Consider the following 14,852-nt stretch of genomic DNA (forward strand, 5'->3'; position numbering starts at 1 on the left):
CCTTCTGTGTCACTGTTGATCTTTTCCTAATACTTCATCTCTTATTCAGATTCCATCTTTGAAGCTGAATTTGGCAGTGGAGTTTGCCTAACTAATGGAGACCATATGCTGCACAATTACCTTCCCCAACAACATCCAGATTTGTTAGCAAATACTGGAGAAGGCAAGTTGGGAATTTGGAGCTGAAAGGACTGTCAGGAATTGGCAGGTGAGCTGCATCTCTTGACCCCTGTGAATGAGTTCTGGTTCAGGCTGTTACTGTCTTAGGGAGAAGGAGAATTTTTTTTTAAACTATCAATCAACTGGTGAATTGTTCTTCAAATAGTTAAGCACCCCTCTTATGTCTTCCCAATGGCATACTGTACTTACTCTTGTAAATGAATTTTAATAAGTGACCATTATCTGCTTATCAGTTGGTCCCATCCCTCCCTAGACTGGAGAACTGAAATCAAGTCATAATCATGTTATATTATATATATATATATATGCATATATGCATATATATATGCATATATATATATATACATGTGAGTATGTATATACATATATAATATATTTACATAAATATATATATACATGTGAGTATGTATATACATATATAATATATTTACATAAATATATATATATACATGTGAGTATGTATATACATATATAATATATTTACATAAATATATATATATATATATATATATATATATATATATATACATAAAATCTAGATGACTTTTCCTACTCTCCAGCTTCTTCCCTAACATGAAGCCAGATCAACCTCAGTCTAAGAAATCTAGTGTTCTGAAAAGAATTCAAATTCACAGCTTTTGAAGATCTGACACACTGACCTAAACCTCAACATTTTTAAAGAGGTATTTTTTGCTTAGAGATGATGTTACGTCCCTGGACCTATTGGAATAAAATGGCTCACACCTTTAGTTGGCTACCCTGGATTTTGATAAGCTAAAGTCAGGGGAAACACACATTGCTTCTCCGTGCATATGGCAAGAAAGAGTAACAAGTTTGAGGCAGGTAGCTGAAATTAGGCCATTTTTGCTTCTCAGAGGTTTGTCGAGTGCCTCCCATTTCTTTGGAGCCTTCTGTTGTAGCATGTGATCCTGACACAGCGTGGCCCTGTGGGGCTCTCAGGCATCACTTCCTTCCCTGCTGCTTATTGCAGTCTTGGGCAGCACCCAGACTTTGAGGAGATACAGGGTCTGTTTGCACTTGCAGCTGAAAAAGGCAAGTTCATGGGTGCTACCAGTCTACAACTTTGCCCTGATCAGAGAGAGGGAGAGAGAGAGAAACAGAGAGCGAGAGACCAAAAGGCATCTAAGGACTTTGCTCCCACCATTGCCCCCCACAGCCAGGTGATTGCTATAAAGACACAAGAAACACTCCTTGTTTTAGAACACAAATACATAAATTTTTAATCTGCGAAAAATACAAAATGAAACCATGTACAAGTTATGTACAAACCCTTTTTACAAGACAAGAGAGTTATCACTGGTTGTTATAGATGACAGAGTTGGATAGGTCATTTCAAAGCACCAGCATTTATTCTCTTCTCCAGTTCCTGTCCAATCATATAATCCATCATAACCACGATCGCCGTACTAACAATCAAAGTGAAAGGTGAACAAACCACGCTCTTTTTCCTTAATGAACATGTAGACTGACTTTCTGCATAAGTGTATTTTGTTGTTTTTTTCCTTTGTCCCCTGAAGCAATCCCAAGTGCAGGTGTTGGTGTTAAGAAGGGAAGTTTCTTTTTCAGCATCTGGGTGGTGGGCTAAGGGCCAAAAGTTTTAGGCAGGATGTGACTGTACCACCTGGGAATAGAGCGTTTTTAATTAGGATTTCCAGGTAGATCTTGGTTTATGTTTGAAATGTTGCAGTTCTGGTCAAATGTGTTTTCAGCGGAAGGAAGGGAAGGGGAAGAAGCCACTCTAGGGCAAGCAGGGCTCTGGTTTAGTGAAGAAGTGGGATTTGGCTCACCTTGTTGGCGGAGCTCCCTTCCCTGCTGATTTCCTTCTCACATTGATCCTGAATCCCAAGGAGGGAAGCTCTGGGTTACTCTGGCAGGCAGATGTGATGTGTGTGTACATTTTCCATCAAAGACTCTAAACAGTGGGGTCTACAAGTGCTTCCTAAGGCAGGCCCTGGAGAGTCTTGGTGTCACATTCATGCCTGTTCTGCTGAACAGCAAGGTGGAGGAGAAGAAGAAACACAGAAGTCCTCAAGAGGATAAAGAGACCAGGATGAAGCTTTATTTAATTTAAAATTATACTTAGAAATAAGGTCATTTTTCATCTGGCCAAAGCAGCTCTCCTCACACTGCTGGTTCAGAGAAGCCGTTAAAGCAAGGTGATTGTGGCATTTGTTTTGAGAATCTTAAAACCAAAACCTTCAGTGTGTGCTGTAGAGTGAGGGATAAGGAACAATGCAGTGATGTGAGCAGATGAAAGGAGAGGCCACTCAAGATGCCGCTCATTGGGATCCCCCAGAAAGTGTGCTAATGACCTCTAATGATTGTCCATCCAGGCCAGGCCTCCTGGCAAGCTCAGGAGATAAAGAGAAAGAATCAAATCCCTGCCCTTATAAGTGAGTGCTTTTCCTTCTGAGTCACCATCTCCAACTTCATACATGACCCATACTCCTTTTCTTAGAACTCCTTTCTCTTGTTTCCTATTTTCCTAGGTATTAGAGTACCTTAAATTTCCTATCCCAAGAGTATCTATTTAGTTTTATCCTTTTAGCCCCTAAAAACATAGTCGTAGCCCCAAGTTACAGATCTGCTAAATGATCTTCTAAGTCTAGACTTTGTCCTTTGGAGAATTCATCCAGGTCTTTCACACTAGGAGCACCTATGTGAGTCTGGCTTCCACATCTCAGGGCCTGGCCTAACCTCTCCCAACTCCACTGTCACTCTTCAGCCTGGGCCACCTTCCCTTTTGGATAGTTCTCTGCTTCTGCCACTCAGAATGGACACAGCACATTTCTCAGCTGCATCAGAATTCGCTGCCTCCTGTCCCTGTCTTTTCCCTATTCCCCTGCATGGTCCTGCCCTTGAGGTCTGGGTAAGCATTCCCTTCCCAAAGAACCTTTTCCAGACCCACAACCATTGCACCAAGACCCAGACCTACAACCCCAGTCAAGTTTCTGTAACTATTATGATCCATAATGCTTTTTTTGCTATGCACTGTTCCCATGTGTTCAAGAATAATCGATTGAGCACCTGTTTTGTGCAATATGCTCTTTCTAAATAATGTGTATCTTGTGTTCCCCATTAGGTAGGTGAGCTATCTTCCTTTAAAAGTGTTAACCAGGGATGAGCGCACAATGGTTACTCAATAAATAACCATTGGTCATTACTGATTCATATCGCCTGCCCTGCCACATACCAGATGATCCTACCATCAGACCTAAGATGCTGTCCCTTCTATTTACCTAACTAGTAAATCCCCTTTTCTGTAGCAAGGCTGTCTTGCAGAACCACTTCAAACCATAGCATTGCTCCCTTGTTTTAAACCCTGCCACATTGGAAGGTGATACTATGTCATGAGTACTTACTGGTTTCCTAATGACTCTGTGGGTGTGTTGCTCTTTACAGTTGAATTTTAAACTTACTGATACCAAACTATATCATGTTCATTCCTTTGCCCCATTCCATTTCCCTTACAGATATTTACTAAGTGCTAACTGGTTATAAAGCCCTGCTACCCAGTAGCTTGGCAGGAGTTTTAACAATGGTAATTCATATTTGGCAGTTCTGGACATTGATTATACTCTATAATTTGCTGACAGACTGCCTGGTGGTTTTATTATATTAATGGTCAGAAAATGGTATAATTGGTGGGTTCTTTAATAAAAGTCAGAAAAATCTATTCCTTCCCTGTAATCTACTTGGTGAAACTGTGCCTGACATCCTAGTAATTAAGTCATAGAGGGATGTCCTATGTCTGGCAGGGAACAAACCATGTGAAGAAGGCAGGTGCTGCACATGGTGAATTTTTAACATGAAGTGCACACCTCTAGACTTCATGATGCTGAGAAAATGTTCAGCTACAAAGTCTAACTTTCATGACTTCCAGGAAGAACTGATACCTCTAACTTTCATCCTAAAAAATGCATTGGCATTGTTGCCTATCACTCTTTGTTTAAAACTTTGAGTGGCTCCCTATGACTTTCAAAATCAGCTCTTAACTTCTTAACTTGGCCTTCAGACTATCTGATTTTCTAGCCTCTTCTATGAAGTCTCAACTTAGTTTTCTTCAGCTTCTCTACATAAAATTATCACCAAAGACAAAATGGTCTTTCTATAGAAATCACATTCCTATCAATGTATCCATAGACCATTAAGATGCCTCTCCTTAGAAAACCCTCAAAGTTCACATCTCTCCAGCCTACCTACTTATTTCCTATGGAAATGCCTCCAAAGCACACAAGTGTTGTATTCCTCTACATTCTTCCCAAGCTATGGTTCAATATAACATCTTCCTCCTTCTAACCCCAAGCACTAGGTCTTGGCAGAACACATGTGCCTCTGGCTCATGGTATTTTTAAATGCTGCTCATATCTTTCTTTTTGTTCTTTCTTCTCAGTTCCATGATGTATGTCATGAGTTTCTCTTTTAGATAAAGAGTCTCAGGCTCATTGTATACTAAAACAAAAACAAAAAACACAGTAAAAGGACAAATTCTGGTACGGGTAGTCTAATTCAGAATTTTTTCTCCCAGCTAGTGATGTAGGGCTATACTAAAGGAACTTGATAATTCCATGGGCTAAGAGGGCTGCTGCCTTTGAGCACAGAAGCTCCTGAATATGTGTTAAGTAATCTTACCAAAGCAATGACCAATTAGACTCTGTAATCTCTTAAGAAATAAAATTAAAAATATGTTCTGTATTGTCTTATTTTTATGGCAATATGGAAATTATTAACAGTTATTATTGGAGCAATAACCAATCAGGAAAGACCTCACTTAAACAATCAATCTGGCCACACTAGTACAAATTGGCAGGAAATCGTTTCTAACTACTTCTCTCTCATAAATAAATTCAAAGAGCCTCATGACTTCCTCAAATGATCATGGGATTTAAATGTTAAGTTATCTCTGCTAGATAGAAGAAAAGTGCCCTTTGGGAGCATGGGGTAAATAGAAGAGAGACAGAAAGGTAATTTACCAGGAAAGTTGAAAGTGAATTTTTAGTTCCTTTGGCTTTTTAAGAGGGTGGGTCCTTCCAAGGCCACAGAGCTTGGCAATTTTACCACCATTCCAAAAGCAGCAAAAAGGAACAGAAAAAAAAATGGACTGGTTCTGCAGTGAAACTCAATGTCCAAGGTTGGACTACTGAGAGTCCAAGTGGCTTATGGTTAATTTTATTTACATTTTTTTCTCTATTCCTTTATCCCTTTCTTTCTTCATTTTGAGCTTCCTTCATTCTTACAAGGTTCTTTGTGCTGATAAAAATAATCAATCAAAATTGAATGAATGTAACTAGCAGAGATAGTGCATTAATGAGAGTAAAAAATCAAGTAAACAGGAAATAAAGTGAGAAGAGTTAGACTGATTACTGATCCCCAGGTCAATGGGGATAATGTCAGAAATTTTGAAGTATCTAGATCCTTGCTACATACTAGGAATTAGAGATGTGGGCTGACATGAGTGTTGAACCAAGAGAAAGGGAAGACAGGGATGAGATTGAGAAGGCAAACCTAGAAAAATGCAGAAATATCTGATCCATGTGATTTGCATACATTTGAATTTAGGAATTTGCATCTTGAATCTAAGGCGCTTCCAATGTGAAAAGCAAAGGAATGACCCTGGCTACTCTATGTCCAGAGCAGCAAATGTACACTACGTTGAAGTCAATGTGTGGGTGATGCAACCGGGTGGACTCCTGTCACAATCTTGGACATAATTGTTTCCTAGGGCTTGGCCAAGGAGAGGCAGCCACGCCCATATTCACACCCCAAATTTAGATCATGAAAGGAACCTTAGAGCCATCTCATTTTAAGGTCAATGAGACTTGGTGAATTTAAAGAACATCTTCAAAGTTCTTAACTAGTTGTTTGCAAATGTTCTCAAGCCCTTGTATTAGGGCATAGTCAGGCACTTTCTGCTTTCTGTATGAAAATAGCCCTAATTTTATATGTTTTATCATCCTCTTCTTCCAACCTAAACCAAACAGTTCTGATTTCTTGTTTATTTAACGTCTTAAATCTTTTTCTTTAACTAAGGATATCAAAGATGCCACAACTCCTAGAAGGAAGGAGCTTCTGAGTATTTCCAACATGCTTTAGTCACAATCACTTTCTAAATATAAAATGTCTTACATGTGTGTTTTATACTGGTTTGAAGTGATATACTAAAATATAAAATTGCTTGGACAGAAGTAAGTTTTCTCAATGAGAAAGTTGGTGAATGTGCTGATACACTTTTATAAGTAGGTACTTTCAACTTCGACACTTTTCAAAAAAATTCCTTTGTTAGTACTGGGGTTTGAACTCAGGACCTCATGCTTGCTAGGCAGTTGTTCTATCATTCGAGCCACACTCCAGCCCCTAGTACTTTCTTCTTTGTAAACAACCTGTTGGTGAGTCTGAATCCCAAAACACCCAAGAACCATTAGTTTGGGAAACTGACTTTTCTGAAACTCTAAAACTAGAATCAGAAATCAGAACTTTATAATCTTCAATATGCCAAAAATGACCACCACTTGTCTAAGGTGGATACAGGTTGAAAGATAATCTTTCACAACAGATGGGTGAGGACTCAAGATTCAATAAATAAAACAAATAAGAAAGCTCTGGCACCCCCTTGAAACTTCCAGTGGTCCACAAATCTTGTTTCTGTTTGCATTTCTCTTTCAACTTATCAGGCCAAAGGGATCACCACCTAGTATTTTGTGTTCCTCCTAAATAATGCCTGATTTTGTTTTCTGGCTCTGAACAAGGCATTATTACAAAGGCAAAACAGCATGAGCTTACTGCTCTTCCTTAGAAGAAAATTTCTACCATGTTGGTTTTTGTAAGATGATTGGTGAACTGAGGAGCCCTTGGCTATAGAAAACTATCTTAGCCATTATGCTTTTTTTAAGTTTAGATTAAGATCTGTAGCCACAAATGCACTTGGAATGGGGATGGAGTTTGAAATTTACATGCTGTTTGCACTCTGCCTTGTATGGAAGGATAGGGGGAAGAGGGTTGCATGAGGAAATGTGCCCTGCATTATTATAATGGAAGATTCTTTATGTGGTCACCATTGCCTGCCGTAAGAGACCAAAGAGTTACAACAAATTCAGAGGTGGTTAACGGGAACAAGAGTGAAGAAGAGCCCACTGTGGTTCATGAAGGATAGAGAGTGTGGATTGATGTGAATATAATTAGGTGACCCCAATGCAAAATCACTATGTAAATAAAAAGGCCTAACTTTTAGAAAAACTGTCAATATTCTAATAGGGGCTTCTCCCCACAAGCACATTTGACTTCTGTTGGAAACCAAGAAATGTTTATAAGCCTGAATAGAGACTGTTGACGTCATTTCAGTCTGCTGAGTAGACTAGTGATTGATTATAAGTATTTTTTTAACAATCCAATTGGATGTACATTGTATTTCACAATACTTTTATAGAACTAATTCTACAAAATGTGACAACAGAATAACCACAGTCCGACAAGTCACTGCAGGACAATGCCTACGAGGTGGAAGCACAACTACATTGGCTCTGCAGGGAGTGGACAGAGGTGGAAGCTCGTTTGGTCTACATTGGTAATTGGAGCACTTCGTGGACACATGTTTTCATGGTGATCTCATTGCTTTGCTCTGATCTGATTTGCACTATTGTTACTAGGTATCACAGGGTTATGGCCTGAGGAGTTAATGGAATAGATAGCATGAAATTTTGGGGAATATTTTGTTTGGTTTGGGTAAGTGTCCACAGTTTACATTTTTAAGAAAATAAAAAATCACTATCACATCCATGCTTCTCCAGAGACCCTGATGATCAGAGTTTAAGATTGACAATTTTGTAGTTGAAAGACTTGTTAAGTTGTTGGAACAAAACAGTTGTTGGGGTGACTGTACACTGAGCATGCAAGCAACAGCAGAGCACTAAGACATCTCAATTGTATCTGATGGCTAGAAAAATCTATTGGCCACACTTGGAAGTGTCTGATACATTTTATTTCATTGCTGGTAATTTTCAAAGGCCTTTTCTAACAGTCTATATTAAGTGCATTTGTTGCTTTTCTTTTTGTTATTATTATTTTTAAATTTTTTTCAGCAAGTTTGTGTGTTTTGTCCCAGCAACTGGATCAAGGAAAGCCAGCAAATTAAAATCTGGGCAAAAGTCATCTCCTTGATCTTGGACATTCCCCGACTTTTAAACAAAAACTCAGTGAAATGAGTGCAACTCAGATCCTAAGTAAAACTGTTCATTGGTGTTCATAAACTTTCAGGCTAAAAGTTCTGAGACTTAGGGAAAGGGGTGAGAGGAGAGTTCATCATATTTTCTCAAAGTTGAGATTACTTGGTTAGGTGGTTTGGAAATATGAAATGAGAGTCGTAACAGCATTTAGGAGTCACCACCATTATAACAACAAACAGAGCCATGTCTTGTGTGTATCTGGTCCTCAACTTCCACATCCCAGGTGTGCCTACAACCTTCCTGGTATCATTAGTTGGCTGGGTAAAACTGATCTGGCAGTTGTAGAAAAGCTGCAAGCAAGTCTTCCATTTAAATATATGAACAAAGGAATGTGCAATATAGAATGAAAATTAAATTACAAAAATCTGACTTTCAACTGTGAAAATAAATAAGTTTCCATTTATTAAGAGCTGGTATCAACGCAGACCAAAATAGACACCCATCCAAGGAGGAGCAGGTACTCACCTGCCTCCTTTGTCTTCTTTTTTTGGATTTACTAAAATATATGTATACATTGTTAACCACTTTAAAATTGTTTTACTATTCCATTTCCCTTAATTACAATTGTGGTGGTGACCATCATTCTCCTCAAAAAAAAGAAAAAAAAAGGAGAGAGAAATGAGAAAGAGGAGAAATATGCATTAAGGAGTCTGGCCACTTATTCATGTTGATTTTGCCTTGTTTAGATATAGGGAAGATATTTGACAATGAAAAAAAGAAAAATATATTTCTTTCTAATAAATAAAAATAATTTAAAATGCTAGAGGCTATACATGACTATTTTAGTATGTTCATTTATAAATGAAATCATTTTCTTTTCCAAAATTCATGGAAGCAATTTTCAAGGCAGACAAAGAGAAAGATCTGTCTATTTTATTTTCTTGTAATTCTTGCTTATCCTAATGTCCCCACCACTGATTCAGCATGTAAGAGGAAGAAAAGTCACATCACCATTTATGAAGTTTGTCAGACTTTAAAAAAATAGTTCTGGTCTCCTGGGAGTCAACATTCATCTTCAACTTCTCGGATTGGAGAAATCAAGCTGCTTGTGGATTTATACTGGTTGATCTGGTTAGCCATGTGGGTACTCATCGGCTTGATGTGAATGTTTCTGGGACAGGCATTATCCGGTTCATCTGTAAACCATTTCTTTTCTGCTAAAGGGCAAAATGGATAGAGAACAAGAAGGAGAAATGAGAAGCTCAATTAGTCCTAGGGTAAAGCTTTTGGAAAAGTTCATCGAAAAATGCAAAAAAGATAATCGATAGAAGCTGACAGTGAGTAATTGCTAAGAGAAACAGTGCAGTGTAGGGAGGACCCCCAGAACCTGAAACACATACCTCTACTTCATGTAGCAAGTGAGGAACAAAATGTGTGCCACTGGGATTTGGAGGCACTAGGGGTAGACCGCAGAAAGTAAGGAAGGATTGATTGGAAGATGAACTCTGGCAATGTTCTCTGGAGGGACTTTCCTGGCCTGAAAAGTGTTGGTGGGAGGAAGAACTACATATATCAGATATTGCCTCATCTGAGGAAAGATTTGGGCATCCATCAGTTGGAATGGAGGGACACCATCCCTGTTGCAGAGCAAGCAATCTAGAATCTTCTGTACATCTCCTCTTCCCAGCCTTTACCAGCTTTGCTTATATCAAGCCAACTTAAAGGCTTATGTCTATTCATACACTTCTACTTCTTTTGCAGCCAGCACTGGGGGTCTTAAATAAAACCCAGAGAATTTTCTGGCCAACTGAGAGTAAAAATCAGAATAGCAACCAATGTTTTAAAAGAGAACTTTGAGATGGCTTTTATTTTAAGAAGAATTCGTATTGGTATAAAGTCATGAAGAGTTCCAAGTGGCAATATCTTAGCTCACTATAATAACCCAAGCTGTCTACAGGGAGCTTGATGGAGTCTTGGCATTTAGTTTCCACCCTACATACAGAAATGGCTGAGAAAGACTACAGAATCAGGCACTTCAGAGCTGGGGGTGGAGGAGGGGAGCAGGTGAGAATGGGGGTAAGTGAAAATGAACTGCATCCTCTCAGAAGTGCAGTGCTATTTTACAAAATCTATCCTCATCATCATCTCTTTCTAGAATTGAAATTTTCTGGGAAATTGGTCATGGGTATAGATCTGAAAGGACTGAGAATATAGGACAATCTAACTTGGGAATCACCCATTTCATTTTAGTGGCTTAGGGGACAAAAATAAAAAGGAGAAAAGCTTTCAAGCACAATTCCAGCTATAGAAACAATGGTCTCTCCAGGTTCCTTTTCTGCCTACAAGAGCAATTCACAACTGCCTTGTTGGCAATCCTAGAGTAATATGTTAGTTAAGATGGCTCACCTGGCTGATGCATGCTTGTGTGCATGTGTGTGAGTGTGTGTGTGTGTGTGTGTGTGTGTGTGTGTTTAGTTAATGGTTTATAAATTAAGCATTTATGATCAGCTTCTGACCACCCTGCTTGTTTCTTCTTGGTACATATTGCTGTTTCTGGTACTTGCATCCGTCCTCCATGTTGCTGTTAAGGGTTGGTCACTGGAGCTAGAGTGTGCCTGGGAAAAAGCCTCACTGCTCTTTGTCAATAGCTCAGTTTAGCCCTCAGGACACTTGCTACCCCTTGCCTCATTCTCCCCACTCCCCTCCTACTCTGGCTCTCTCACCTATTATAATTAAGTTCACTTTGATTTGAACAGATTGGACGATAGGAATTCATAATGCTACATCCTCACAGTGAAGCTAACTGATTAAGTGCTTTAAATTATTCCCCCTGACAGAATGATAAAGTTACAATCTGTTCTGAGACGATCTACAGCTTGCCAGACTCCTACAGCTTCTTTCTACGTTCATTTATCTTTTTGTCAAGCAGAGGTTTTTTTTTTTCCCTAAGCTTCAATTCCATAGATCTTTTAAAGTCATCAGCACATCTGAATTATTAATGAGGCTTTAGAGGCAAGACTCCTGATGGGCTGGTTAAAAAAGGTTGTATAGAAATCCGGGACTGTGTACACATCAAAATAATTTCAGCTCCATTTAAAAAACCATTTAGTTCAAGTGTGACATAGATGAACCATTATGCATTTGTGGAAACCAATTTTTTGTGATCTACGATTAAACTAACCTTTCAGAGAAGAATAAAGTGTGATGTTATCATGTTTTAAAAGCATTGCCAGGCCTCCAAAACAATTTCAAACTATGACTTTTTCAAACGGTTTATGTGTAAAGATGATGTTCCAAGTCAAGCCTGATGTTTGTGCTCTGTTTGCCTGAGCTGCCCTTAGCTTTGGCCGTGCTGTTATGTGGAATGATTTTGCAAAGGGATTTAGTGCTAGGTTGGACATGCCAGGTTGGAAGAGTAACTCTGCTGATGGAAGTGAGGAAGCCTTTTGGGTGAAAGACCTAACAGCTGCAATTTGCTGAAATTTTTACAACTGCTGCAGAGAATAATTGTTCAGAATTTAGTCTTTACAGTTCAATTCAAAGCTGGCATTTTGACCTTTCACCACAGAGAGAATATCAATTTCCTTCCTCTGTCTGTAAGAAAGAGAGTATTTCCCCATTTAAGCTTCTCTCTTTTGCTTTAAATTTCTTGCCTAAAAATAAAATAAAATCTAAGCAGAGTAATCCCTGTGTTTTGGGCCAGGTAGGTTCAGTACAAGAAAGGGGTTGTATGAAAGCCCCTTCCATTCAGGAGCTGAGGTTCTCCTGATAGCTGAGAAACAGTTGTTCAATTCTGGTGGCTCCTAAGATACCAATGTGTATATGGGTTGTTGGAGACTTGGTTAGGTAAGATGCTGAGGAAATGGAAATATATGAATGCTCTGGACATTTTACTAAAATATCTGATGGCAAAGGCATTTTATGAAGCTCCCCCAAAAAGCTTCAGAGAAACACGTTTTAATGGTCTCCAGCTGCTGGGTTTCCATGAAGAGTGCTTCAGGTATGACATTGACAATTTGGCTTATTAAATCTTGCCTTTCAAAGAAGAACCTGTGCCAGTATGTGGCTAGAAAATTGGCCACAAGGAAGAGGACTCAGATAAGTGCTTATATGGTTGAGGATAAATCCAACCCTCTGAATTTTTCTCCACTTTCTACCTTGTTTCCCAGGCCAGAAAGATTTCTAGGTACTTCATTTTCATCCCTAAGATGAGGACAATTGATCTTGCTGTGAGGGTCTCCTTACAATGAGAGTAAAATAGCCCCACTTCCTCATAAGCTTCTTGAGGAAGCAATGCATGAAGCCATCGCTCCCAATACAGCATGGAACCTGCCAGGAGTTTCTGTCACAACACAGCTAGTGGAGAAAGGGAGGGAATGAAATGTCTTAGTCTGTGGCAATTGGGCTAGTGGAACAAAATAAAATTGAGGAAATAACTGCTGGAAAAGAAACTGACACTACCATAGGGCATATGTGACCTCTCAAGACCAGCTATGTCACAAGCGGACACCCCATGAGGAGCTGGCCAAGGAAATGGTGCCAGGTAATAGATTAAAGTCAAATGGACATGGCTCTCTCACATAATAACTGCATGGCTCTGAGCAAGTTATTACATCATTTATCTTAATGTCATTTATTTTCTGTAGAATAGGGCTGGGGATGTGACTTTCCTAATATTGTCTTTTAGATCAATGGAGCTTTTGCCCACAAAGCACTTACCACAGATCCAACCACATGGTAAGCAAATGTGAGTTAAGATTATTAATATTACTAAAAATGTTACAGTCATTATGTCACAGTGGCTAACTACATGACTGTAGTGTGTCTCAGATTCCACAACTACCACATGGATTCTGACAGCACCTATATTTAGGATGATCATGAGGATTGAAGGTGGTAATATATGCAATGTACTGAGAAGAATGTTTGGTCCATGGTGATTGGTGAGGTGTTAGCTTTTAGTGTAAGATTAGAATTGATTTGAGTACTGTTAGTACTGAAGGATGATATAAGGATGGGTAGTACCTTGTGGATATGGTTACAAATGAAGCTTTTCAACAGAAAAGTTGGGGGATAGAGAACTAGGGTGTCTAAATTAGGGGCTGGTTTGAAGAATGTAGATTGCAGCTGTAGAGATGACACAAGAGGTTATGATGGTTGGTTTTCACTTGGAAGATGAAGGAGAAGGGATGATGTGGGGGCTCAGGACTGTGACCCTCCTGGAGTGCCTCTCCGTCTCTGAAGTACCAGGTTTCACTAGTACCAGATTTCTCCAAGAGCCATCTGTTCCTTCCATTGCTAGTGCTCATACCAAGGGTTCAGAATCAGGGTCAGGGCTGCCTCCAGCCACGTGGCTGCAGGTCGTGGGGTTGCTGGAGGACAGCACTCTGGTGAGGAAGAGTGAAACTACATGGGGTGTGACAAGTGGAGAAGAGCCAGGCTGCACTGTGAACATGGAGCTTTTGCTGGCTCTGTAGGTTATCAGTGCTGAGGGAATTTGCCTTTTCACATATCTACTCCCCAGAGAAGACTGCAGAAAAGAGGAGACAATGACACAGCAAAGGCATTTGGAATGACTGGCCATCTTCTCACTGTACAAGCTGAGGTTTAGAGCAAAAGGCTTGGAAGAAAAAGATTCCATTTGGATACAGAGGACAGTGAAGGCTAACAAGGAACTCCAACCTTTGGGGGCAATGCTGTGTGCTTTCCAAGTTCACATTTCTGATAGGCAGTTTAGCATTCTTCCTCTGCCCACCAAACCTCACCCACATGCACACCTGCCTCCTCTCCTCTCCCTGGGCAGAATATGGCTATTCAATAGGGATGAAAATTGTTTATACCAGAACCAGAGAGGTTTCTGCTGATCTTCCTTCTCTGCAGTTTACCATCATGACTCTGAATTTTTTTTAACTTATCCGCTGAGCAGAGCAAACTGTCCCTCTCTACCCTCTTCTGTGGCCCTCTGTCCAGTCAAAACCCTGAGAGCAGACTTTTCACTCTTCTCTCCCTGGTGGCAAGGAATGATCCCTCTCACCTCTGATGGTTGCAGTGAATGTGCAACCTCTACGGTCAACCAGTTTAGTGACAGGTGCCCACAGCTACTTCTTTATCATGTTATGACAAAGTAGGGATGGGCTGAAAGAAGCTGATGGAGAAATTGATTTTTACCCTGTCTTGACTTCCATAGCTCCTGAAGTTTCTGCACTCTCCTGTTTCTCCTCCAGGAGCCTGTTGCTATAGGGACCTGGCAGGTTGATTTAATTGTCTCTTTTGGGATACAGACACCTTCAGGCTTTTCCCATGATGAAGAAGAACCAGTCAAAAGGTTTTTCTGGTCATCTGGGATCTTGACAGTTCTGCTAACAGGTACAGTCTCCCTCCTCACTGAGCCACACCCAGCTCCTGAAACTGATACCAGTAAACAGCATCGTGGAGCTCCTAGAGGTATTCATTGTAATTTTATTCAAAATAAGCCAAGAGAATGAGGATAAT

The 14,852-nt window shown here is 39.8% G+C and overlaps 1 protein-coding gene across 28 annotated transcripts in view; it reads right to left on the reverse strand.

The window, feature by feature from the left end:
- Positions 1-1,344: 1,344 nt before the first annotated feature.
- The window catches only part of Kcnma1 (potassium calcium-activated channel subfamily M alpha 1), a 718,079-nt gene continuing 704,571 nt past the window's right edge, over positions 1,345-14,852 (reverse strand). For 7 of the 28 annotated variants that reach the window (XM_074079240.1, XM_074079246.1, XM_074079257.1 and 4 more), the window contains one exon: positions 9,419-9,577. In XM_074079240.1, coding sequence (XP_073935341.1) covers positions 9,553-9,577 — 25 coding nt within the window. In that variant the 3' untranslated portion in view covers positions 9,419-9,552. Of the gene's footprint in view, positions 9,578-14,852 lie in introns of all 28 variants that reach the window. The other 21 variants (XM_074079241.1, XM_074079270.1, XM_074079247.1 and 18 more) reach the window with 8 other exon arrangements.

This window comes from Castor canadensis, chromosome 7, assembly GCF_047511655.1.
Source record: "Castor canadensis chromosome 7, mCasCan1.hap1v2, whole genome shotgun sequence".
Classification (NCBI taxonomy): domain Eukaryota; kingdom Metazoa; phylum Chordata; class Mammalia; order Rodentia; family Castoridae; genus Castor; species Castor canadensis.